This window comes from Lissotriton helveticus, chromosome 3_1 (genome assembly GCF_964261635.1).
Source record: "Lissotriton helveticus chromosome 3_1, aLisHel1.1, whole genome shotgun sequence".
NCBI lineage: Eukaryota > Metazoa > Chordata > Amphibia > Caudata > Salamandridae > Lissotriton > Lissotriton helveticus.
The window spans coordinates 897,754,224-897,779,810 of NC_136061.1; the positions used below are offsets into that span (position 1 = coordinate 897,754,224).

General features: G+C 41.8%; 1 protein-coding gene across 3 annotated transcripts in view; it reads right to left on the minus strand.

The window, feature by feature from the left end:
- Positions 1-25,587, minus strand: part of INPP5B (inositol polyphosphate-5-phosphatase B) — a 923,852-nt gene that overhangs the window by 825,022 nt on the left and 73,243 nt on the right. For all 3 annotated transcript variants that reach the window (XM_078681233.1, XM_078681230.1, XM_078681232.1), the window contains exon 2: positions 4,927-5,082. Coding sequence is in view for 2 of the 3 variants with exons in the window: in XM_078681230.1 (XP_078537356.1) it covers positions 4,927-5,082 (156 nt within the window). In the remaining variant the exon portion in view is untranslated. The remainder of the gene's footprint in view (positions 1-4,926; positions 5,083-25,587) is intronic.

Genomic DNA, 25,587 nt, shown 5'->3' on the forward strand with positions numbered 1-25,587 from the left:
AATCCACTGGAGCACATATATTGAGACATAGCAAAGGCACTTCGGGCAAACCATATCTACAATTTTGCCAAGTTTCATGTAAATCTATTCAGCCGTTCGAGCTAAAAGTGAGTCCAACCGCCCTATGGAAAAATGAATGGGAAAAACGCGTTTTGGGACCCCCCTTTTTTCTCGCCCCCCCCTTGACGAAACCCCCCCAAATTTTCAGGGGCTGCTCAGAAACAAAATGTGCCATTTTCCTGAAAATTTCAGCCAATTCCGTCCACAAACGCCAAAGTTATTCGACATAGAATTTTCAGAAATCCCATAGAGAAAAAATCCTAACTATATATACCCACTGGCTATCGCCAGTAGGTAATATACATATATAAACATATATAATCTGCATATCTATATAAATATAAATGCATGCATACATATACATATATGCATACATATGCATGTTATTTACATGAAAGTTTTAAAAACACTAATAAAAGCAAAGCTAAAAAGCCACCTCATTACAAACAGAATGGCTTTAACTTAAACGAGGGCGAGATCTATTGCATTTTCAATGCTTGTTTACTTTGGTTCTATCAAGAAGGCATTCAGATGTGTCACACATTTGCCATAAATTCTGAATGTTAGCACTCTAGTTGCTCATTAGATCACTGTAGTAAAGCTAGTGCTCACCAGGGAAGTCTGCTGCTAATCATGGTTTGCAGCCATTTTCCCGCATTTTTTATCCCGCAGACTTTCAGTCCGCATACCATTATCCCGCAAGGTCATTGACCTCGCATACCATTATTCCGCATTTTTTCAAAACGCATGTGCATTTATCGCGCATGCCTTTACAAAGAATTACGTTTTAAAGGCATGTATGGTAAATGCATTTGCGTTGTGAAAACCACGATGACGAGAGAGGTAAGTGGGTTTGTGTTAATTTTTTCGTGGGTTAGTGATTGTGTAGTGTAGTGTAGTGTTGTGTAGTGTAGTGTTGTGTTAGTGTAGTGTAGAGTTGTGGTGGTTGTTTAGTGTAGGGTCATGCTGGGGGTAGTGTTTTAGGGTTTAGGGTTGTGTTGTAGTGTTTGCGTAGTGTAGGGTCATGCTGGGGGTAGTGTTTTAGGGTTTAGGGTAGTGTTGTAGTGTTTGCGTAGTGTAGGGTCATGCTGGGGGTAGTGTTTTAGGGTTGTGTTGTAGTGTTTGCGTAGTGTAGGGTCATGCTGGGGCTAGTGTTTTAGGGTTTAGGGTAGTGTTGTAGTGTTTGCGTAGTGTAGGGTCATGCTGGGCGTAGTGTTTTAGGGTTTAGGATAGTGTTGTAGTGTTTGCGTAGTGTAGGGTCATGCTGGGGGTAGTGTTTTAGGGTTTTGGGTAGTGTTGTAGTGTTTGCGTAGTGTAGGGTCATGCTGGGGTGTAGTGTTTTAGGGTTTTGGGTAGTGTTGTAGTGTTTGCGTAGTGTAGGGTCATGCTAGGGTGTAGTGTTTTAGGGTTTTGGGTAGTGTTGTAGTGTTTGCGTAGTGTAGGGTCATGCTGGGGGTAGTGTTTTAGGGTTTTGGGTAGTGTTGTAGTGTTTGCGTAGTGTAGGGTCATGCTGGGGGGTAGTGTTTTAGGGTTTTGGGTAGTGTTGTAGTGTTTGCGTAGTGTAGGGTCATGCTGGGGGTAGTGTTTTAGGGTTTTGGGTAGTGTTGTAGTGTTTGCATAGTGTAGGGTCATGCTGGGGGTAGTGTTTTAGGGTTTAGGGTAGTGTTGTAGTGTTTGCGTAGTGTAGGGTCATGCTGGGGGTAGTGTTTTAGGGTTTAAGGTAGTGTTGTAGTGTTTGCGTAGTGTAGGGTCATGCTGGGGGTAGTGTTTTAGGGTTTAGGGTAGTGTTGTAGTGTTTGCGTAGTGTAGGGTCATGCTGGGGGTATTGTTTTAGGGTTTAGGGTAGTGTTGTAGTGTTTGCGTAGTGTAGGGTCATTCTGGGGTGTAGTGTTTTAGGGTTTTGGGTAGTGTTGTAGTGTTTGCATAGTGTAGGGTCATGCTGGGGGTAGTGTTTTAGGGTTTAGGGTAGTGTTGTAGTGTTTGCGTAGTGTAGGGTCATGCTGGGGTGTAGTGTTTTAGGGTTTTGGGTAGTGTTGTAGTGTTTGCGTAGTGTAGGGTCATGCTGGGGGTAGTGTTTTAGGGTTTAGGGTAGTGTTGTAGTGTTTGCGTAGTGTAGGGTCATGCTGGGGGTAGTGTTTTAGGGTTTAGGGTTGTGTTGTAGTGTTTGCGTAGTGTAGGGTCATGCTGGGGGCAGTGTTTTAGGGTTTAGGGTTGTGTTGTAGTGTTTGTGTCGTATAGGGTCATGCTGGGGGTAGTGTTTTAGGGTTTAGGGTAGTGTTGTAGTGTTTGCGTAGTGTAAGGTCATGCTGGGGTGTAGTGTTTTAGGGTTTTGGGTAGTGTTGTAGTGTTTGCGTAGTGTAGGGTCATGCTGGGGGTAGTGTTTTAGGGTTTAGGGTAGTGTTGTAGTGTTTTTGTAGTGTAGGGTCATGCTGGGGGTAGTGTTTTAGGGTTTAGGGTAGTGTTGTACTGTTTGTGTAGTGTAGGGTCATGCTGGGGGTAGTGTTTTAGGGTTTAGGGTAGTTTAGTTGTTTAGTGTATGCTAAAGGCATATTCGTTCTAAAAGTTTTCGTTATTTTAATTTGCGGCCTAATAGTACATGTGGGATTTTTTTTTGCGGACTGATGGTATGCGGGATTTTGTCATATATTCGCTAATCATACTTTCCATGGCAAAATGAACCCCCTCATTTTGTTCCTTTTTAAATTAAATGTTTTAAGAGTTACCACTTTATTCCAATCAAGATGGCTTCAGGTGTGCCATACCTTTGTAATAAGTAGGACTGTTAGCACTCTAGTTGTTCTTTAGAACACTCAGGGACATTCTGTCATTGGGCTATAGTTGGGCTACATCTGGCTGATATTTGGGCTACATTTGATTTTTTTGTCTCTGGTGGCCATCTTTGGGCTACATTGGGCTACATTGGGCTACATTTGGGCTCCAACATATATATAGCCCAATGTAGCCCAATATATATTTTTCAAAGTTAATTTTCGTAAAAACCACTGGAGCCTATATCTTGAGACATAGCAAAGGCACATCGGGCTACCAGTCCCTACAATTCTGCCAAGTTTGGTGTAAATCCATTCAGCCGTTCAGGCTAAAAGTGAGGCCAACCGCCCTATGGAAAATTGCATGGAAAAAACACATTTTGGGACCCCCCTTTTTTCTCGGCCCACCCTTGACGAAACCCCCCCAAATTTTCAGGGGCTGCTCAGAAACAAAATGTTCCATTTTCCTGAAAATTTCAGCCAATTCTGTCCTCAAACGCCAAAGTTATTCGACATAGAATTTTCAAAAATCCCATAGGAAAAAAATCCTAACTATATATACCTACTGGCTATCGCCAGTAGGTAATATATATATATATATCTGATAGACCCTGTAGATAAAGGGGCAAAAGTGAAGCAGATGCAGTGCCTGCAGGGCCCATCCTTGTGAGGGTCCCAAGCCATTTAGATATGTACTGCAGACCTGAAGGAGACATATTGTTGAAAATAACGACAAAATGCTCCTCGAGTGAGATGGTGCAGTCATGCTCTCATGTGTGGAGGAGTGTGCCCAAGACAGGCCTTAATAAGTGTTCGGACATACACCAGCTCTGATTTTAATCGGAGTTTAGTCATTCCAGTAACAGGAAGCGAAGCTTATGCTAGGTCAGCTCGGCTCAGTCAGGTCTCAATAATACTGTCACCAGTCACCCAAAATGATTCTTGGAAGCCTAATGCGATGGCCCACACGTCATATTTATGGGCTTCTCGCAAACATGCTTCCTAAGCATCGTAAGATGATCCACACATAAAATTGTGTCCACTCTCTGGCCACACTGCGTGACCAAGTCCCAGTGGCTTATCTTGGAGACATACTAGCAAACCCTGATATGATGGGCCATTAGTGAAATATTCTGGAGCATTCTTGGTAGCATGCTAACAGGCATCACAGCTGCCAATCACAGATATTTGTTAATCCCCCATCCCAACTACATTATTGATGCTCACGCTCGCTCAATATGCTCTTTCACACAGTGCAATATGAGTAAGAAATGTGAGCCCCGCCACTTTGAAAAATAACCAGCCGTCACTGGAGACAGTCCTTGCTGTTGGGGGAGGAGTTCAACAATGTCCGCAAACGTATGCATGCAATTTCCTTTTACAGTAAATGTCTCTTAAAGGGGCGACAAGATGCCTTGAAGTTTATGATCAAATAATCTGGGTCTTAACTTGAGTGGTCATTTAAAAAAAAAAATTCTGAGTAAAGATATGGTGTATGATGTAACTGGTTGTCATAATAAATCTTATAAAAAGTTGTTGAATGAATATAAAAAAAAATGTATCCACTGTCTCAAATTGCAAAAGTATACATCATGATATTTGTAAATAGTTCGTAAGGTAGCATTGATGCAAAATGCCTAAAAATCTTTTATTCAGAAATTAATGATCAGAAAGTGGAGACATTAGATCTCACTCAATATAAGAGTGACTCACTCATTTATCAGCCGAGGTAAGTTCTGACACACACAAGTCTGAACCTGATATTTAGCCCAAAAGCCAGAGGAGATGGTCCCCAGAACCTCGCTACATGCAGATCCGCTCCTGGCTGTCGATGAAGTTGTAGAGAGTTATCCCACCACTTGGGATCCTTCCACCCGCCTCTTCATCGCTTTTTGAGGAAGAGTAAAGCACTTCATCTTGGGAATATTATAGTTTTTACAATTCAGTTGAAAGTCTGCAAGGCACCATTTGCAGTAAAAGTCATACGGTATCAATTTCTGTGACATCAGATATGGTAAATCAGTCTTAAGAATTTAAAGACATTTATAGTTCCAGGAAAGGGATTGAAACTGTAAATCAGTCGGTAGCTGATGCTTACCTTCCGCTGGGGGTGCATTCTTGATGGTCAGGAGAGTACCAACAGGCGTCTCCACGCCGTTCACCTGTCCGTTGTCCAGGAAGTTTCCTGCTGGAAAACTCCTCTGCAAGTATTTCTTCAGCCACAGGAATTGTGGTGCAGGGGACTCAGGATCTCCTTATTGTTTGGAAGAAAGAGGCGAGACTTCTGTAACTCTTCCGTCCTTGACAAAGATCTAAATATCTATTGAATGAAGGAACATTTCTAGAGCGCATGTTTACCCAGGAGCATCCCAGCGCTTATCACGGATATAGGACCATGATGTGATACTTTTATTTAAAGTCAACATAACAATTGATTGGCAACCTCTATTGTTGAGGGACATGTCATTTAACATCACATCCCTACCTTCTGCTAATGGACTCGCTCTGACCGACCAACTAGATATTTATCTCTGTCTTTGAAAAATAAGGGGCACATTTACTAGGGCATTGTGCCACCAGAGCGTCACTTTTTGTGATGCTCCGGTGGCACTATTCCCTGCTCCATATTTACAAGGCAGCGCTAAGCCACTTTACGTGACTTACCGCCGCCTTGCAAATATGGCCCTCTGCAATGCAGTTTTCTGCGGCAAAGGGGCGTGCAATGGGTGTTGCTGTGGGCGTTCCCACACAACACCCTTTGCTTTTTGACTCTCATGGATCTATAAATCTGAGCAAGCGCAAAAAATGTATGCCTCCAGAGGGGAGGTGTAAAAGTGGCGCAACAAAAAGAAACACTTTTATTTCTCCAACTATTTTGCTCTATGTGTGCTGCATTCTGAAGCACACGTAGAAGGAGCAAATCGCCATTGATGATTGTTATTGTGCAGGAAGGTGTCCCTTCCTGCACAACAATCATCGCTGCAACACAGGCACCGTTTCACCATGGTGCAAGGGTGCCTGCTCTGGTGCTATGCTGCTTTTTTGTGTCGGTGCAGGGGTGAGGACAGGAATGTGTTGTCTTGTTGTAAATACGCCACATTCCTGCACTTCCAAAATCATACAACTTAGTGCAGAAAAATGGCTTGCGGCAGTGCGCTTCGCCTTTTCTTGTAAATATGTTCCTCTGTCTTGTCCCTGAGGTCATTCAGGATTAGAATATTCTAGGCAGTCATTAATTCTCCAGTTGCTAAAATGTTTTCTTTTTCAGCTTGTGAATAAAAAAACGTGTGGACCGCAGGGGCAGTTTTGGGTTCAGTAGCAGCAATACCGAAAGGAGTGAGAACTCAGCAGTCTTCAACTGGGGTTCTGGTGTGATGCACGCAGTGACGTGAAAGCACCAAAAAACATTGTGATTTGTAAGGAAACACCCAATACAAAGTTCAACCGTATGCAACCTGTTTGAGGGATATTCTTGCAGGCAGTTCAGAGCAGGGACAGTCAGTGCTTAATTTGACCCGGTGTTTGCTGGTAGGGGCCAAGGTAGTTATTTTTCCGCATCAGATACTTAGTGAGTGCAAAAGGGGGGAAAGAAAACACAGATCGGAAAGACAGAGGAAGAGAAAGATGGAAAAACCACCACAAATCGAGAAGTCACAACCTGTAAGAGAGAAAAAAGTGCAGAGTGTCTGGTAGTTGATTAAAGACTACCGGCCTTGATATTTAGTGATTCGTTGCACCGGCTGCGGGTTTTTGGGCACCACTCTTACTTTCACAAATTAAGCACAGGGACAGTCCAGATCTTTCTGCTGAAACACACACATTTCTTCAGCCATCAATAGGTTAGCAGCGCTGCTGGCACTGGTTTATTGCAAGAGCAGTTCACTTGAGTTGCGCATTGGGGGCTTGGGTATATACAAAGGGAGACTGAGGCAAGGAGTGTAAGAGTGCAGAAGCTTTGGCATCATGATACAGTGAGGCTGAAGAGATAGGTGTGCGTGGGGCAGATACCCAATATATTTCACTGAGCAGTGAAGCAATAAATAAATACAGAGAGTGCATTGTGATCTTGTTTATTCCAAGATTTCTAGAATGAAAATGAGAAGTATTATTATCAATTTTCGCCAGGGTCGGTGCTATGATTTTTGGCATCCTGGACAAAGTGGTATTTTTTCTACGCTGCTCTACCTGGTTATGCGGTGACATTTGATGCTCTCAAAGACAATCAGGAGCCCTCTAGCTGGTGCTGCATAAGGCGGGTGCCTAGAATTGCCTTGCCATACCACCAGCCTTGATTTACCTTGCTATTTACATTTGTTTTCCATACAGTATTTATCCTTGTTTGCCTCTAAAATTAGAGACTCATTTTGCTGATTTTCCTGTATTTTATCCATAAATCTGAACTATCTCTAGCTAAAATAGAGGAGTGAGTGTTGAAGGCTGGCTGGTGCTGTGTGAGGAGATAATGTGAGGCTAATGACCCCAGAAGCAAAACTCCAACCTGAACTTTCCAACTGTAGGACCTCTGTTAGAGCCTTTGGAGAGTAAGAAACATATGAGACACCCACTCTTTCTTAAAACCATCAAATCAAAGACAGGAGATTGTCAAAAAGTAGCCATGGCTAAAAACGTCTAAGAATGGCCCTGCTACTGAGGATAAACGATTTTCACAATGTTCCTTAAGTGTATAGCCTATTACTAGCTGCAGAGCAAGGAACAAGCAGTGGTGCAATGTAAAATGAATAGGACAGAATTTGCTAAGGGCCCCTTACATTCCCACCACCGTCTTCCAAACTAAAAACTCCATCACAACGCTATACTGCTATGCAGCAGCTTTAGTCAGAGCGGCCCCTCCCTTCTCCATGCACTGGCCCATTCCTCTGAAAAAAGATCACACTCTGATATTACACCTCCTAACCACTACTCCTAAAAACGACCAGACTCTCATTGTACAGCTCATTCCCATACAAGAGATTCAGACTCTGGTATTGTGCCTAGTTGTGACGGGGATTCCCCCTGCATGCTGAATGGGTGTTTAACCCTGCCCTGAGTGTCTGGCTAAATGTGAAACTGGAATCCTGGCTTTTTGTTTGAACCTGACACCAGGCTACTCTAGCATGTGCGCACAATACCTGTCCCTGCTAATGTGATTTCCAAAACCTGTTCTATGACCTGCAGGGACACACAAAGCTACCCTCAGAGCAGGTTTTAAACTAATGTTCATGCCCTGGGTGAGTCACATAAACAGTGGTTACATTGTACAGAGTTTTGAGAATCATCAAAATGACCAAACCTTTTACTCTGTTTCAAGGAAAGTGCAGTTCTGCCGTTTACTTAAGGCCCAGATGTTTGCACTGACATTCCGTGTGCATGCCGAGTGTGCGTGTGTGTGTGCAGCACGTGGGTGTCATTTGTGGGGTAGGGAATTTCTGTGTGCGTTGAGAGTATAAGCACTGTCACCAGAAGGATGCATTTTGGATGGTTTCTAGTTTAGCATGGCATAAGATTCAAGGTAGATACATCTTCCCAGACAGTGAAAGTAAATTGGCTCCATTTATGTGGGTAGAACGAGTGAGTGGGGTGAATTCAGACATTAAAGTAAGGGGGACAGAGGCAAAGCTCTTCTTAGAAATTCAATGAAGGCCTTGTTAGCAAAGATCTATAGATCAGTTCCTTTCTCAGCACTGCCATTTGGTAAGATGATAGAGGTGGGGAGTGGGATTGCAGGTGTCTATGCTAGTATGCTGGACCTGTCCTCTTGACTGTCAATGATCATGGCTCCAGGAAGGATGAGTGCAGAGGTCTCACACTTGATTGTGCTATTGTCTTGGATACTTCCGCTTGGATCAGCATCATTGCTACCTGGTGTGCTGCTTTCTATTTTGAACAACCCAGCCCAATGTCCTAGCATAGTTTTTTTCATGATACATGAGGAGCAGTAGTTATCATGGTTAAAGAATGTTATAATTTGAAATGATCGCGGTAAAACACAAACAAAAATAAAAAAAATCAGCTAACCCAACATAAGAGAGATAGTCGTACTCAGAATGAAAAATCTAACATTGCAAAACGTTTCTCTGACTCTGAGTCTATTGTCATTCAATCCAGATTTCAGATATTCAAATCGTACCGAAATTCCTTACCGGAGAGGACCGTCTCAAACACCCCCCCCCCCCACAAAAAGTCATTTCCTGTAAAAAAAACATTTTGTACTTTATATCTCAAAGGTCTGAACTCAAAAGTGGGAATTACTTGTTTTTGTAACTTTCTGTAACAAAACAGACAACAAAGTTTCCTACACTATTACAGATCAAGGATGGCACTTGACTCAGCGGCGGCCGGCACAGTTAAGCGCGGTAGGGTGGAGCGGGGTTGGGGCAGGGTGGTACGGGGGCAAAGTCAACAGACGACAGAATAGGTATAATTTAATACATAAATAACACCTATTCCGTTGTGTGATGGCTTCCCCCCTGAAGCCCTGCCCCGCCTCAACACCCTTACTTGCCTGTGCCAGCCGCCACTGATACCTATATAAACTTAATTCAAGCTGCAACTTGAGCGTTTATTCATGGGGGGACTACATGTCCCAGTATACACCTGGTAGGAAACATGTTGCCTGTAAACCGCAAATAAATTGTGAAGTTTTGATTCGGAACCACACATTAACATTATGACAATAAGACAGTTGGGATCTTAAGCAAGCTTTAATACATACAAACAATGTATTTCAAACTGAAAAATTCTATAAAGCAGGACAATGGTTCGATTATGAAAAACTTGCAGCGCTCCATTAATTACATGACCCAGAACCGGAAGTATAAAAGGATGGCAGCACTGCTTCATTATCATCACCTGTGGTTCTCCATAAACCATGTTTCCAAGAGGGCATTTGCTAAAAGCTGCCTGGAAACCACTCAGAAATAGATCGAGAAGAAAAACGAAAGGAAGACGGGATTGCTCTGATATGGATTACCTGCGGCTCGCCATTCATATGAAAGTCATGCCTCAGGGACATTGTAAACAATAACTTCGGTCAAAAAATGCTTGTACTTGATGCCCCAGTCGAGAATACATCTACACACAAGCTTCAGTAAGATAATGACATAAAGGAAGGACACCTCAGTCTAGGTGAATGTTTTTTTGATTATACCCGGCTGACGCCGTGAAGAGAACAGATAATAACGTGAGTATAAACATGTCTGTTTGAGCGGTGTCCAAATGATTCATTGTCAGTAATGTTTGTGAGCAAACTATGACTCTTTAATTGAAAACGCTGGATGCAAATTTCAAGCTGGGAAACATATTTGAAAAGTACTTAATGCGACGTTCAGAGTGATATATGTACAATGAATATTTGGCCTTAGGTCATAAGAAAATATTTATTTTGGAACACACTATATTTTCTCTTGCATTTATGTTTTTAACTGCTTGTAGTGTACTTTACTACAATTAGTTGATGAACATTCTCTCTTCCTGTGAATATTTTATGAGACTTTGTATGGCCTGTGCTGACAAGCCATATGAAACGTTGTGATTTTTGAGTTTAAATAATGAAAACACGGAAAATTATTCTTAACTATATGTATTCTTATCTCGTGAGGGTTTTGGTGTTTATTTAAGTTGCTTAAATCTTCCCCTGACTAAAGAACCCAGTGCCAAGTTTGGGCGAAACAAAATGTTTAAAAGGCTTGTCCAGAAAGAAGGTGGTGCAGAACAGTTCAACTGGAAGTAGCTACAGTTCAGTCATTGCAGTGAGGAAAACAGTTTTCAGGGTCAACAGGCACAGCAAGCAAATGTGCATAGGCTCCAAACGTGTACATGTAAGAAGTGTCAAGAAGGCCAAGGTAAGGCCCCACTGCAGCACAAACAGTTTGGGAGGGAACGTGTGTATCAAGCTTTTAATTAACCGCATCACAACTGGTGATTTAAACAAGGATAAATAGTCAGGAAATGGTAGAAGGCTCATAGGGCTGACAAATAATCTTTCCCAGTGCCCACTGCAAGGCTTTGTTGGGCCCAAGAAAGAACAGAAAAATCAAACAGAACGCTCAAAAGCTTAATCTGTATTGGGTCACTATTTTGGGCACCACACCTGGTAATAAAGTTGTCCCAGTGCCTAGCATAGATGGATTTCATGAAAGGGCATCTGGCAGCAAGGATAACATCAGCAACCTTGAGCGGCGACTCAAACGCAGCCATTTACCACCCTCAATACCCATGCATGGAAGTGTAAGTTGCAGAAGTTCAGATGAAAGACCCTACCCTGTTGCTGAGAAAAAAGGTCATCTCTTAGTGGCGGTCTGAATGGAGGAAGTATACTGATGCACAGGCATTCTCGGTACCACTGTCTCTTGACCCAGTCTTGGGTTTAGTCGTTCTTGCATCTTCTTCTTCAGAACATGGGGCAGAAGAGGGAGTGGTGGAAAACACGTTTAGGAGCCCCTAGTTCTTTTCCAGCCGCAATGTGTCTCCTAATGAATACTCTTGTGGCAACTTCAGGGTTTTCTCCACCGTCAAAGACATCCCAGCAGCACATCTGGATGCAGGAAACACTTGTGATCCGCCAGCTGACTTCTGCTAAGTTTGTACACTCTGGCATTCAGGGACCCTGCCAGGTGCTTAACAACCAGAAAGATGTTTTGCTGCTCCAGCCACCCCCAGAGACAAAAATCTTCCTGACACAGGGCCCAGGACTCCACTCCACCTTGCTAGTTGCAGTACCACATTGTGGTGATGTTGTCTGTGAGAACTTGCAGCAGCCTCCCCTTGTTGGACAGAAAAACCTTCAGGGTCAAATAAATGACCCACAGCTCCAGTGAGCTGATATGGAGCTGGGCCATCGCTGGAGACCAGAGGCCTCTGTTTTCTAATTTCCCCAGATGACCCACCCCCAAACAAATAGCAATGCATCTGTCACCTCCGTTCACTCTGGATGGGGAAGGAAGAGTCATCTGGCACAGGACAATTTGTAATCGGTCAGCCACCACTGCAGGCCTCGGCCCGTTTCCTTTGAGACCTGGATGGAGCTAGAAGTGTGGCCTTATTGATGAGCCCATTGGGATTTCAGGCTTCATTGCAGGGCTTGCTTGTCCACCTAGCATTGCTGACAAGTATGATGCAGGAGGCCAAGAGACTAAGAAGCCTCAGAGCCATCCTCACCACAATCCAAGTCTCATTTCGAACACTGGGACCATATCCTAAATGTCTCGGACTCACTGAGATGGAGGAGAAGCCTTGAACTTCACCGTATCCAGGATCACCCCAATGAATGGAAACCTCTGTGAGGGACTATGGAGGGACTTTGGAACCCAACGATTTAAAGAGTTCTACCATTGTCCGGAGGTGATCTAAGACTGACTTTAACAAGCCCACCTTCAGCAGCCAGTCATAAATGTAATGGAACTCCTGACCCCTGGAGATGAGCAGCGACAATGGCCATCACTTTTGTGAACACCTGAGGAACAGAGGGGAGTGAGAAGGGGAGTGCGGCAAATTGAAATTGTTCCTGGCTCAGCTTGTACCATAGATATTGCTTGTGGTAGTGCTGGATGGGTATATAAAAAGACGCATTATGCAAGTTCAGGCATACCATCCAGACTCAGGGGTCCATGGGTAATTAGGATCTGAGACAAAGTGAGCATTTTGAGCTTGTCCTTCCACAAGAAGGCAGTCAGGGGGCGAAAGTCCAGGATAGGCCAGCTCCCCCTGTCTGTTTTTTGGATGATGAGGAAGAAGTGTGAATGACAACCCTCACCTCTCTACGAGTCTGGTAAACATGCAATGACATCCTTGTAGAGTAATAAATATACTTCCTGCAGTAGGATGTACAGATGCTCCTCTGAACCCCATTCTGGTGCAAGAGGAAGGTGGGATGAGGATGAAATGAAAGGCAGGGTATTGTCTCCTTGAACAACACTCAAGACCCATGTGTTAAACATGATGTATCTTCATCCTGCTAGGAAATGAATTTTGCTTCCCAGCAGCTGGGCGTGAGCCATTAAGCACAAACTAAAGCAGCTTGTTGGCCACAGTAGTAGGGGATGAGGAGCTGGAGGACTGATCCTCCTGCCATCCTGAGTGATGTCTGCAGGTGCCACGTTTTCATCCCCCCCAATTATTTGGTTGCCTTTCCCCAAGGAATGTGCTGTGACATTACTGTCCTTTAACCACTCCAGCTTGGAGTCCACCTTCTCTCTAAAGAGTCTAGACCCAGCAGCAATGGTGGCACAAAAACCAATGTATCTCATCCACGCATGCTTTCAAAGCACAGCAGCTCTGCCAATGTAGTCTGCGTTGTCCAGGAATGCATGGATGACTTATTTTGCCGCAAATCTCCTATAACTGATTGTCTGATCCAAGGAGGCTCTATGGTCTTCTCAGTACACCAGCAAGATCTTGCTGGTCCTTTCTCAGAAGCCATAGGTCTGGCGGCCTTATATACAGACTGGTTATATACAAACTATGTTTATTGATCTCAGTGCTAAACTGGCAGAAAAAAAAACCAATTGTTTGCCAAAAGGATCATCAGTTTGGGTCATCTATCTGGGGAATTGGTTAGGATTAACCTTACTGATCAAAACCCACAGAGTGGACCCGTCTGGAGCAGTGTACTTCACGAGGTAATCTGGATCCCAGTGAGCAGGGCTGTGTCATCTGGCTACTTGTTAGCAGCACAGTTTGTTTACATTTAATTCAAGGATGTACACAACTTTCAAATCTATGGTCAATGTTCCCGCAGACCAGTCATCAAACAATTGCATTTTCCAATATGTACGCCAAGATATTTCTTTTAGCCACACTTGGTTATTCGATATCAATGCAAAAATAACTTAAGCAAAGCAAATGGGGCAGCAGTTTCACAATCTGCAATATTGTCAGGAGCTGATTTTGAATAATCTAAAATAGCTGCAGTACATGCCAGTAAAATAAGGAATTTCAGTCAATACTAGATTGATACTTTTTAAGAAACAAACCTCTCCCTATCATGCACCCATCCGTTCTCCCAACCATCCTCCATACGAACCTTTATCGATCATCTAAGATTAGAATGACTGGATTTCTTTGGAAAACATGGGGCGATGATGTTTAAAACTGTCTGCTATTGCCCTGGCTTTGGCTAATGTTACATTTAGGGCTCCCGGTTTTAAGGTATTACATTTTTTTACATTTTCATCCCTATTTGTCCAACTTTTTTGTGCATTTTATCAGTATTTATCCATTTTGATCCACATTTATTTTGTGCGTAGTGTAAAAAGTGAAGCTGCAACAGGTATATTTCTACATTTGTTCAATTAACAAAGGTTTACTCATGTTTGAATGTCCAATGAGTTTTATGCCATTTACAGTACAATAGTCATCTGCATTGTGGAACAGCTTAAACAGATGTACTGCTGCAGTTATTTAAACCTCATTAGGAAATCTTTTTAATTTGTCTTTTTAACTCCCCTACTGTCAGTCTTCATAGCTATTGACCGAGCAGGCATGATTGACAGCAGTGAGAATCATCCAAAGGTAAATCTAATTTCCATATTTAAAAATAAATGGGGACAGGAAAATATATGGTTTTCTGTCTGTATTTATCAGTAAAAAAGGAGAGCTGAGAGCCATAATTATATATTGATAATTAGTTGAGCCACTGATTATAATGAAGACATGAAGACCAGGTGCAACGAGGAGTACCCTCCATAATCCAAACAATTTACAACATCTTAAAATCTGAAATATCTCAGGGATCTCCTGTAACATGGGCAGGTCAGTGGAAGGCGAGCTTTAATATGAATTAGTGCAGGGTGATGTGCTCAAGACACAATAAACACAGGCAACTGCAGACTAAACGGGGTGTAGTTAAGCCTAAGGAAGGAGGATCTGGGAAGGCTCAAAGCAAAGAAGCTACAAGGACATATAGACTAAGGCCAGTGAGCACCGTTCAGTGGGCCTCTCATGATATAATTCAAATATTTTATCAATATAAGGGAACACATTAAAATGAGGAACTGAATGAACTAGTAGACGATTTATCTTTCTTTATAATTTTTATGTAGCACACGCATTACCCAAAATGGGAATTGGGCTGCTTTATAAGTAACAACTTGTTCATGTATCAAGAGATACTATTAGAAACAACAAGGAAATAAAATACAAGCAGCTCAGCAACTGGAGAATACATCAAATTCTATTTGTTATACATATACTTCAGTGTCTAGAAAAAAATAGTCTTTTTTATAGAAAATATGTACACAAATGTGTTATAAAAAGAGTTATTGAGGAATATGTTATGCAACACAGCAACAGAATGCATGACCACCCACCAAGACTGGAAAGAAAGGCTATTTGCAGCCCAGACAGTCAGGCTATGGAATACGCTAATTTTAGATGTACTTGAAACCTCCTCCTGGGTTTTTAAGTTTGGGATGTTCATGCTCCTGGAGTGGTGTGTGAGTGCCAAGTTTTTACTACAAATTACAGAAATATCAAACGAGCAATCGTTATTTGGGTGGGTAAAATCTGATGATGTTTTAGCCATGAATGGCACGTGCCACAAACTACTGGAATTAGAAAGCAATAACATAGGTGCTCAGAAGATGAACCTGACTGACCTGAGGCATTTTCAGTAGCCAGGCTTGTACACCGGGCATTACCAAAACACGTTCAATGTGTGTGATTTAGTACCCATGAAAATCAACAGCTGAGCAGGGGTAGTACCCGTGAGCCTATCAGGAAAGCCATTGATTCATCAATATTATTTTTTTTTAATCTTTACTGGATTTTTGTAAAGCGCCTTTTCAATAGCATTTTTATTTTCTACTTTGGACTTTTGTAAAGTGCAGCACGCCATAATACAGGAAAAATTAGCAAGAAACAGATCGTTTGGACAACATTGTTTCAGGATACGATGCAGAAGGCAGACTAAGGAATATTGCTGAGTCTTAATGCGCCTTGTATCTCAGTTGTGTGAGAGTGTTTCGTAGCTCAGTGTGAAACAACTGAAGAGCAGAGGTGTCTGGCTGGAGTGTAACCTAGGCTAGGTTTTGCTTGTGCTTTTCTCAGAATGCTCTTTGGGCTACAAACAGGGCCTCGCACGTGATCTCGTCCTTCAGCTGGTATTGTGTGTGCAGGGCTACACAGGTCCTTTGATTGCCTCTTACTTCAATAAAACGTACTGCACATAAAATGTAGACTTTGAGGCAGAACGTTGGTGTGATTGCAGAAGCACTTGTTGCCCAATATCTTTAGCACCCATTCCAATCCAGGAACATAACATGAGCAAACATGAGTAACCATAAAACAAGAACCTTGCGCACTGTTAAAAAATGACACTGGCAGTGGTCACATTCACGATGTAAACTGATGCAAAAGGGCACACTCCATGTCAAATGAGAAACAATTGTCTTTAACAACTTAAGGCATTCTAGGAATTGTAGTTTTTGCTCATTTCAACTGAACCACTGACCTGTCCTCCCAGATGACATGCACTCATCTAGTAAGCATAACAATGTTTCATGCTTTCTCATTGGCTAAGTGGTAAAAATGTGACTACATCTTTCTATTCAAAGGTTTTACAATGGTTTTGGGACAGGAGTGCTTAGGACGTGGTTTAAACCACTCGAGTTGTGCTCCTTTAATGGAGTAAGCCTTGGTGACAGCAGATGTGTTTGTTAAACACTGGATAGTATAAATAAATGTTACAGGCTGGTGAAAAATCACACAGACACTTGAAAGGTTGTGATATGCCGCAAGGTGGGCGGGCTCCTGTTAAGGTTGGCAGATCGCTGATACAAGCCTGTTCCAGACCTCCAAACATTGAGGCGACTGGGCAGGTGAATGGACACTGAGTTTACCACAGACCAGCCCTCTCAAAGCTCGAGGGACACAGTCACATGTCTCTCGTATTGTAATTGCATGTATACAGAGCTCATGAGGCACTGAAGCACTTTACGCCGGGTAGAACGCTAATCCATAGCCCAAGGTTAATCTAGTGTTTATTGTTGTCTATTGGTTGATTATTGGTCAGTATTGGTTATTATTGAGTATTGGGATTAGTATTGCACTATAAAGGAAACGATTACATGCATTTACACCAGTTTCCTTCTGGTAGATTAAAGTATTAGGAGTTGGATGTGATCATTCACAAGGGGTTTGTGAGTGCATACAGTGGGTATTGGGATGAATGGATGAGCGAGCAGATGAGTTAGGTTGCAGGGATATCATTTAAAATAAGGAGGTTGTGATCTATGAGGGGAGGTGTGGACAAATTGAAGATATACAGCAATAAAGAATAGACAGACAGGCATGTGGTTTGGGTTAAGAGGATAAGGAGTGAGGGATTTTATAGAAAGGAAGACGGTGTTAGTTTTAGGTGAGGTCACTTTTTCAAGCATATATTAAAAAACCTAAAGGAGGCAGTAAAACTGTCTAAATATAAGCAATATTGTTTGCAGGTGGGATAGCATATTGCAATGTAGCATATAAATAGCGCTTACTACAACATGTGGGGCACCTGATCACCTTTCCACACAGCACACTACACCAAGATATGTTAAACTATGTAGACAGACGTCTACTCTGCAATCAAAGCTTCAATAGAAACTTGTGCAGCACTTACTTAGCTGGTTCTGCCTTGATTTAATATGGGGATGTTTCCAAGGCAAATGGGCTGGTCTTGATCTCCCATCTTTATTAGTGAGCGGTGAAGGGCACCTGTTTGTAGACAGCCAGGCCAACATTTGTTTGGCCACCTGTCTTTTTGAAAAAGATCATCCTGATTCTCTGAAGGGTCAGCTTAGGAACAACCAACTAGTGATTCTAGGTGGCTCGATTCGTCGCAGGTAGGGAACTACTGGCAAGCCGGACATATAAATTCTAAAGCCTAAGGCCTACAGGTTCGTCAGATGCCCCACTGTGATTGTGAAATATCTGCAGAGAGAATAGCATGGAAACCTATAATTCAATGTTCTGGAGCACAAAAAACATGTTTTTCTTATTTGGTCATAACTGAAGAAAAAAAAAAACCATAGTGACCTAACTCAGGCTTGAATAAGCCTTTTGGTGTTTTTTCTTTCAGTTTATTATTAATATTTATGTAAAGCAATTCCTCAGAAAACAAAGAAAGAGACTTTTTGATGTTCCCCATTTAGGAGAGAGCAATAATACAATAAACAGCATTAACAACCCACCAACACTTGAAATTACTTCATCAAATGATTGTTTTTGAAAAATTTGTTTACATCATATAGAGTTCAGAAACGCTCAGATGTGAGTAATTCTCTCGTCACTGTTAATTATTATAACAAGTATATTGTTACCGAGGGATTCCAGACTTACCTGAGCGTGGTAACTAGGCCTGCGCACAGATTTGTACTGTCTAGATTAAGGGCTGGAATTGCTCATGCACTGGTGGCCTTCCCACATCAAAAAAAGCACCCGGTTGGCCCTTGTCCCTGCGATGGGCACTCTAAACAAAGCACCTTGCACTTTATGCTCATTTGTACGTTGTTCCAGAATGTAAGGACCACATATCTAAAACCAATGTTCCTTAAGTATGGTATTCTTACTGTGGAGGATGCAATGTGTTTATTATATAATATGGACTGTCCCTATATATGTTTTTATACTGCCAGTTTTATCTGTAAATCTATGGCTTTTAGGAAAAGTATGATCTTTTAGACATTAATTGTATTTTATCTTGATGCATTTTGCTATGTGCTTTTATGGTAATTAATTGTTATGAACCGAATAAAGCTTCATGAAATGAAATGAATGATTGTTTTTGCCCTGAGTGCAGGTACTCACCATTTAGAGTACCTGTTAGCTCCTGAGAAGGGCAGGTACTCTTCAATTAAATGGATTACAGCAATGCTGAAAAATGCAGGTAGTCTCCGTTTCAAAGTGAATAAGTGTAGGTACTCAGTACCGGAGAATACCTGCCCATTTAAAGCACTGGAGACTATACTTTACTGCTGAGGGTGCAGAGAGCCAAGAAAGGTACATGTGGAGCTACAGGTTATGGCTGATGAAGGCTAACTAAGGAGGTAAAAAAAAACTGTACTTTAGCTGGTAAAGCAGTGGAAAGTTGGTGGGATAACAGACACAGAGCAGGGCTGACATCTCTATCGCAGTTGTAATGATGGTCCTCTAACTCAGCAAGCATGCACCTCTTCTGCTTCCTAGCCTATCTGGTACTTTCTGCTGAAGATGGAAAAGAAACTAAAAACATGTGTCTAGAAATGTAAACAGTGGTTGCATCCACGCTGGTGGTAAACAGATTTCTACTTGCGAGTAATTAAAAAACACTATGGATTACATCTACTGTAATGTTATGGGCGAGTTGGTGATGACTTGCTGGCAGTGTACCTCGTCCTCGCTCGATTGCTGAGCTTCCCGGGAGACAGTTGGTTGATGAGCCACAAGCTGCATCTACATGCTTTAGGCAGACACAACAATTCCAAGAACCCCCAAACCTACTACTTTCTGCTGTAGACAGGCAAGAGCAGAGGAAATAGTATCCTGCAATTCTAACAATGGCTGTGGTGGCAAAGACTTTTCTACTTTCAGACACGCCATGAGCTGCATCCCCCAGAATGCAATGGGAGAGCCAGTGCCGGATTAAACCATGTGGAGGCCCCTAGGCAGTAGAAATGTCGCCCCCCCTCGCACTTACAAATGATCTTCTAATACCCAGTGCAACAAATCTATTTACAAACTGACAGATGCCAGAAGATGAGCTTTTAAGAGACCATCTGTTATGTGAATCTGAAGTCGCTGGTTGATGTACTTTAAGTTGTTAATGGGTACATTACAGTAATACTATAGAGTCTTTAATGTAAAGTTTTGTGTTTCTTGGAGTTGATTTCTTCTTTTCTATATTTTGGGAACAATATTTAAGAAAATGTGATTGTAATTTTCTTTCAAGATCAAATCAATATTAATTTGATCCGGTGTCGCAGGCCCCTACAAAGAGTGGGGCCCATAGGTCAATTCCTACTTTGCCTATTTGGTAATCCGGAACTGGGGAGAGGCGGTGCTGACCTTCTGCCAGTGTCTTTCCTCCCTTATGATTGTTGTATGGAATGTATGGATATACTTAGCGAAAACACAGATAGAGGCCATGTCTGGTCAGGTGGTATCCTGAGTCACGCACAGAATTTTAGGCACGCTTAAGGCAACGTTCATAATCACGCCCGGTCTCTTGTAGTGGATTCATAGTTAGGATTCTTTGGCCACAAGCCTTTTACAGACACCCTCCCCACCTCCTTTTTCATACCACTTAAGGCACCGACTAAAGACCTTCTGCTAGTACTTTGTAACACCTTAGGCCAATAATCAATTTTACAGTGCCTAATTTATCAACATCATGGTTGTGAAAACGTTTCACAAATTTGCTATCTAATTGTTACATCTAGTTGAAAATTACAAAAATGAGAACTGAAACCACAATGAGAGCTTGTGGTTGACTAAATGCAAAGCAAAAAAAGGAAATTGATATAGTTGAAGAGTTAGTCATGCTGCTCTACAGAAAGACTCATGGAAATGAGCATGTCAAAGCAGAGCAGTCTAGAAAAGGGTTACCAGATTCATGCACTGGATGCAATGTAAGCCCTGACAGATTCTACTTCTAGGAAAACACTGGAAGAACTGGATGAACAAACCAGGTGCATGCAAAAAGAATGATGATGGTGTGATCCTATCTGATACTTTCAAACCTAGTGTTAAAAAATGTAATGTTAACAAACCATAAATGGTACTGAAATAGAAACACACAACTATGGATAAAATATCAGTATGTTTTCCTTGCCACGACTTGGGACTGATTTAGAGTAGGTTTTAACTGAAAACATTAAATCACTATGAAGGGGCACTGAGTCGGCACGCAGCGCATTAGGGGTCAGTCTTACTACGGTCAGGTCAATGAGACGATCGCTTTGAAGCAGGTATGTGACTAGGGAAAGTGTGGATAGCCGCAGAGGGAGGGAATGATTTACGGGGCTTTAGCTGTTGTGTAAATCATGTTGCGCCGAACTTTACACCTAGGCACGGTAACTAGCAGGAAAAGATTGAAAAGCATAAAATAGTAAAAATGAATAAACGACACCAACTGTGTGTATCTGGGAGATGAAATGAAAACGGCAGGGTGCACGGGTTTTGTTAAACACGGGGGTTTCAGTTGTGTGGTGATTCACCCTAATAACAGAGCAGCACGAATGTTTGAAGATTAGCAAAGTAATTAAGGGGAAGAGGGAAGAGATGGAAAGTTATATTATGAGAACACTTTAGCTCACAAGCGACCACGTTATAGCATGTAATGATTATAAGAATACACTAGGAAATTGATATATTGATAAACTTATATTTTTAGTAAGGTTATATAACGCCCATGATTTATATGTTTGTTGCTTTTTAAAAAGTTAACCGTGATAACGTGATAAATGTTTAGTCTATGAAGTAGTGCATTGTATGTTAATAAGTGTTCAATTAATTTCACAGTTACCCCTGACGAAAGGCCCGTGGAGGCCTGAAATGCATTGGGTTTTTAATAAACTGCTTATGATGAAACACGCCTCCAGTACGTATTTTTGAATGAAGAGGCTCGGATGGCCCATCAAGGATATGAGAAATCTAAGTAAATTGGCATTTCCTTGCCCGTGGATGAATCTTGATAACTGTTGGTTTAAGCAATGAAATAATGAAATACAAAGGATTTAAGTGGAAGATAAAAAGTTAAATGGATGCATTCAGCACTAGCAACAGTGCCATGGTTTGGGGCACCGACTCAGTGCCCCTTCATAGTGATTTAATGTTTATACGTGCCTAGGAGCTGGGCATGTTACCATTGAGCACGCTTCATGATACAATGGATATAAAGGCGAACGTGATGAAAGAAGGTGTGCAGCCCACCCCCAAATGTTGTTTCAAATGAATCGGCTCCATGGGGCTAGCACCCTACAAAAGTTGGAAGAAAATGAACTTATAAAAGAGTAAATCTTTTAAAACCACGAGCAAGGCGTAATATCTGTTTATCCGGCATGTTTATTCTCAGAAGTGTCAGAAGCTTTTTGAAATTGGACAGTTTAACATACGAAGACAAAGTTTTTTTGCACGAAGCACTTTTAATTGACTAAATACTGTTTTATATACGGACATACAAGGATGTTTGTTTAATGCACATTTACCATGTTGTGCTCAAAGGTCACGGGAGAAGCACGATAGTTTATGAAGTAACATGGGAGTTGTAGTTCGAGGGTTACTTTTGGTAGTTTGCAGTCTCACACCTGTAAATTAGGTTGCGTTAATGGGAAGTCTGAGGTGGGAGGAGGGTTAGAGGAGGTGTTTAAAAGCAAGGCACGCAGCGCATTAGGGGTCAGTCTTACTACGGTCAGGTCAATGAGACGATCGCTTTGAAGCAGGTATGTGACTAGGGAAAGTGTGGATAGCCGCAGAGGGAGGGAATGATTTACGGGGCTTTAGCTGTTGTGTAAATCATGTTGCGCCGAACTTTACACCTAGGCACGGTAACTAGCAGGAAAAGATTGAAAAGCATAAAATAGTAAAAATGAATAAACGACACCAACTGTGTGTATCTGGGAGATGAAATGAAAACGGCAGGGTGCACGGGTTTTGTTAAACACGGGGGTTTCAGTTGTGTGGTGATTCACCCTAATAACAGAGCAGCACGAATGTTTGAAGATTAGCAAAGTAATTAAGGGGAAGAGGGAAGAGATGGAAAGTTATATTATGAGAACACTTTAGCTCACAGGCGACCACGTTATAGCATGTAATGATTATAAGAATACACTAGGAAATTGATATATTGATAAACTTATATTTTTAGTAAGGTTATATAACGCCCATGATTTATATGTTTGTTGCTTTTTACAAAGTTAACCGTGATAACGTGATAAATGTTTAGTCTATGAAGTAGTGCATTGTATGTTAATAAGTGTTCAATTAATTTCACAGTTACCCCTGACGAAAGGCCCGTGGAGGCCTGAAATGCATTGGGTTTTTAATAAACTGCTTATGATGAAACACGCCTCCAGTACGTATTTTTGAATGAAGAGGCTCGGATGGCCCATCAAGGATATGAGAAATCTAAGTAAATTGGCATTTCCTTGCCCGTGGATGAATCTTGATAACTGTTGGTTTAAGCAATGAAATAATGAAATACAAAGGATTTAAGTGGAAGATAAAAAGTTAAATGGATGCATTCAGCACTAGCAACAGTGCCATGGTTTGGGGCACCGACTCAGTGCCCCTTCATAGTGATTTAATGTTTATACGTGCCTAGGAGCTGGGCATGTTACCATTGAGCACGCTTCATGATACAATGGATATAAAGGCGAACGTGATGAAAGAAGGTGTGCAGCCCACCCCCAAATGTTGTTTCAAATGAATCGGCTCCATGGGGCTAGCACCCTACAAAAGTTGGAAGAAAATGAACTTATAAAAGAGTAAATCTTTTAAAACCACGAGCAAGGCGTAATATCTGTTTATCCGGCATGTTTATTCTCAGAAGTGTCAGAAGCTTTTTGAAATTGGACAGTTTAACATACGAAGACAAAGTTTTTTTGCACGAAGCACTTTTAATTGACTAAATACTGTTTTATATACGGACATACAAGGATGTTTGTTTAATGCACATTTACCATGTTGTGCTCAAAGGTCACGGGAGAAGCACGATAGTTTATGAAGTAACATGGGAGTTGTAGTTCGAGGGTTACTTTTGGTAGTTTGCAGTCTCACACCTGTAAATTAGGTTGCGTTAATGGGAAGTCTGAGGTGGGAGGAGGGTTAGAGGAGGTGTTTAAAAGCAAGGCACGCAGCGCATTAGGGGTCAGTCTTACTACGGTCAGGTCAATGAGACGATCGCTTTGAAGCAGGTATGTGACTAGGGAAAGTGTGGATAGCCGCAGAGGGAGGGAATGATTTACGGGGCTTTAGCTGTTGTGTAAATCATGTTGCGCCGAACTTTACACCTAGGCACGGTAACTAGCAGGAAAAGATTGAAAAGCATAAAATAGTAAAAATGAATAAACGACACCAACTGTGTGTATCTGGGAGATGAAATGAAAACGGCAGGGTGCACGGGTTTTGTTAAACACGGGGGTTTCAGTTGTGTGGTGATTCACCCTAATAACAGAGCAGCACGAATGTTTGAAGATTAGCAAAGTAATTAAGGGGAAGAGGGAAGAGATGGAAAGTTATATTATGAGAACACTTTAGCTCACAGGCGACCACGTTATAGCATGTAATGATTATAAGAATACACTAGGAAATTGATATATTGATAAACTTATATTTTTAGTAAGGTTATATAACGCCCATGATTTATATGTTTGTTGCTTTTTACAAAGTTAACCGTGATAACGTGATAAATGTTTAGTCTATGAAGTAGTGCATTGTATGTTAATAAGTGTTCAATTAATTTCACAGTTACCCCTGACGAAAGGCCCGTGGAGGCCTGAAATGCATTGGGTTTTTAATAAACTGCTTATGATGAAACACGCCTCCAGTACGTATTTTTGAATGAAGAGGCTCGGATGGCCCATCAAGGATATGAGAAATCTAAGTAAATTGGCATTTCCTTGCCCGTGGATGAATCTTGATAACTGTTGGTTTAAGCAATGAAATAATGAAATACAAAGGATTTAAGTGGAAGATAAAAAGTTAAATGGATGCATTCAGCACTAGCAACAGTGCCATGGTTTGGGGCACCGACTCAGTGCCCCTTCATAGTGATTTAATGTTTATACGTGCCTAGGAGCTGGGCATGTTACCATTGAGCACGCTTCATGATACAATGGATATAAAGGCGAACATGATGAAAGAAGGTGTGCAGCCCACCCCCAAATGTTGTTTTAACTGAAAACACCCAATTTCTGAATGAAGTGCTGAATCCAGAAGAGAATCCAGCATTGGAATTCCACCACCATCCTATGCACCTAGTGAAGGAAATCACTCTGGCCGATTCCCCTGAAAACTTAGCACCTTCTCTAGAAACTGAAGGATTTTCCATTAACCCCCACCTCCAGATTAGGCCCTTGTGTTTAGTGATGAGAGGTTCTACGATACAAGTAAATTGGATTTCAACACAGAATTGTGACGGAGCCAACCACACAAAGTTAGCTGGGCAAACAATAGGAATATAGGTTCACAAATGTGCACATCATGAGTAAAAAGATTAGACCGGCACAACCAGGCAAAACAAGGTCACATGTGATTAAGTGACAAAGCTTTCCTGACGAACACTTTGCATCATCTCAAAAACCTAAGGGCCTCCTGTCGCTGCAGCCGTTCCTGCAAAAAGCTTGCACAGAGAAGTGACGAGGGGAGGAACTGCATATAGAAATGAAGTGACTTTCCAAGAACATTCCACAGGACAACAACCCATAAACCATGAAGCTTTTTCTAATTATTTGCAGCATTAAAGAGCCTAGTGTGTTCTGGGCTTCAATTTTATGATGGCCAACACCAGCTTGGAGAGGACAACTAAAAATATCTAAATGGACATAGAGCGAACTTGAAGAAGGAGACATTGAGCACCTGATCAACTTCCAAATAGGGCTGATCTTGCAGAAACATGATAAATGGTCCTGGCGTCCAAGGAGACCAGCTTTTTGTTAAAACAAATTCCCTTTATACAACTTCACCAGATCATTAGTTTAACAATCTTGAGTTGGACATTACTGGTTCTCTGCAAACACATCACGAACCTCCTTAACGTCATGAAAACAGACAATAAGCTGATTATGTAATCATTACAAGAATC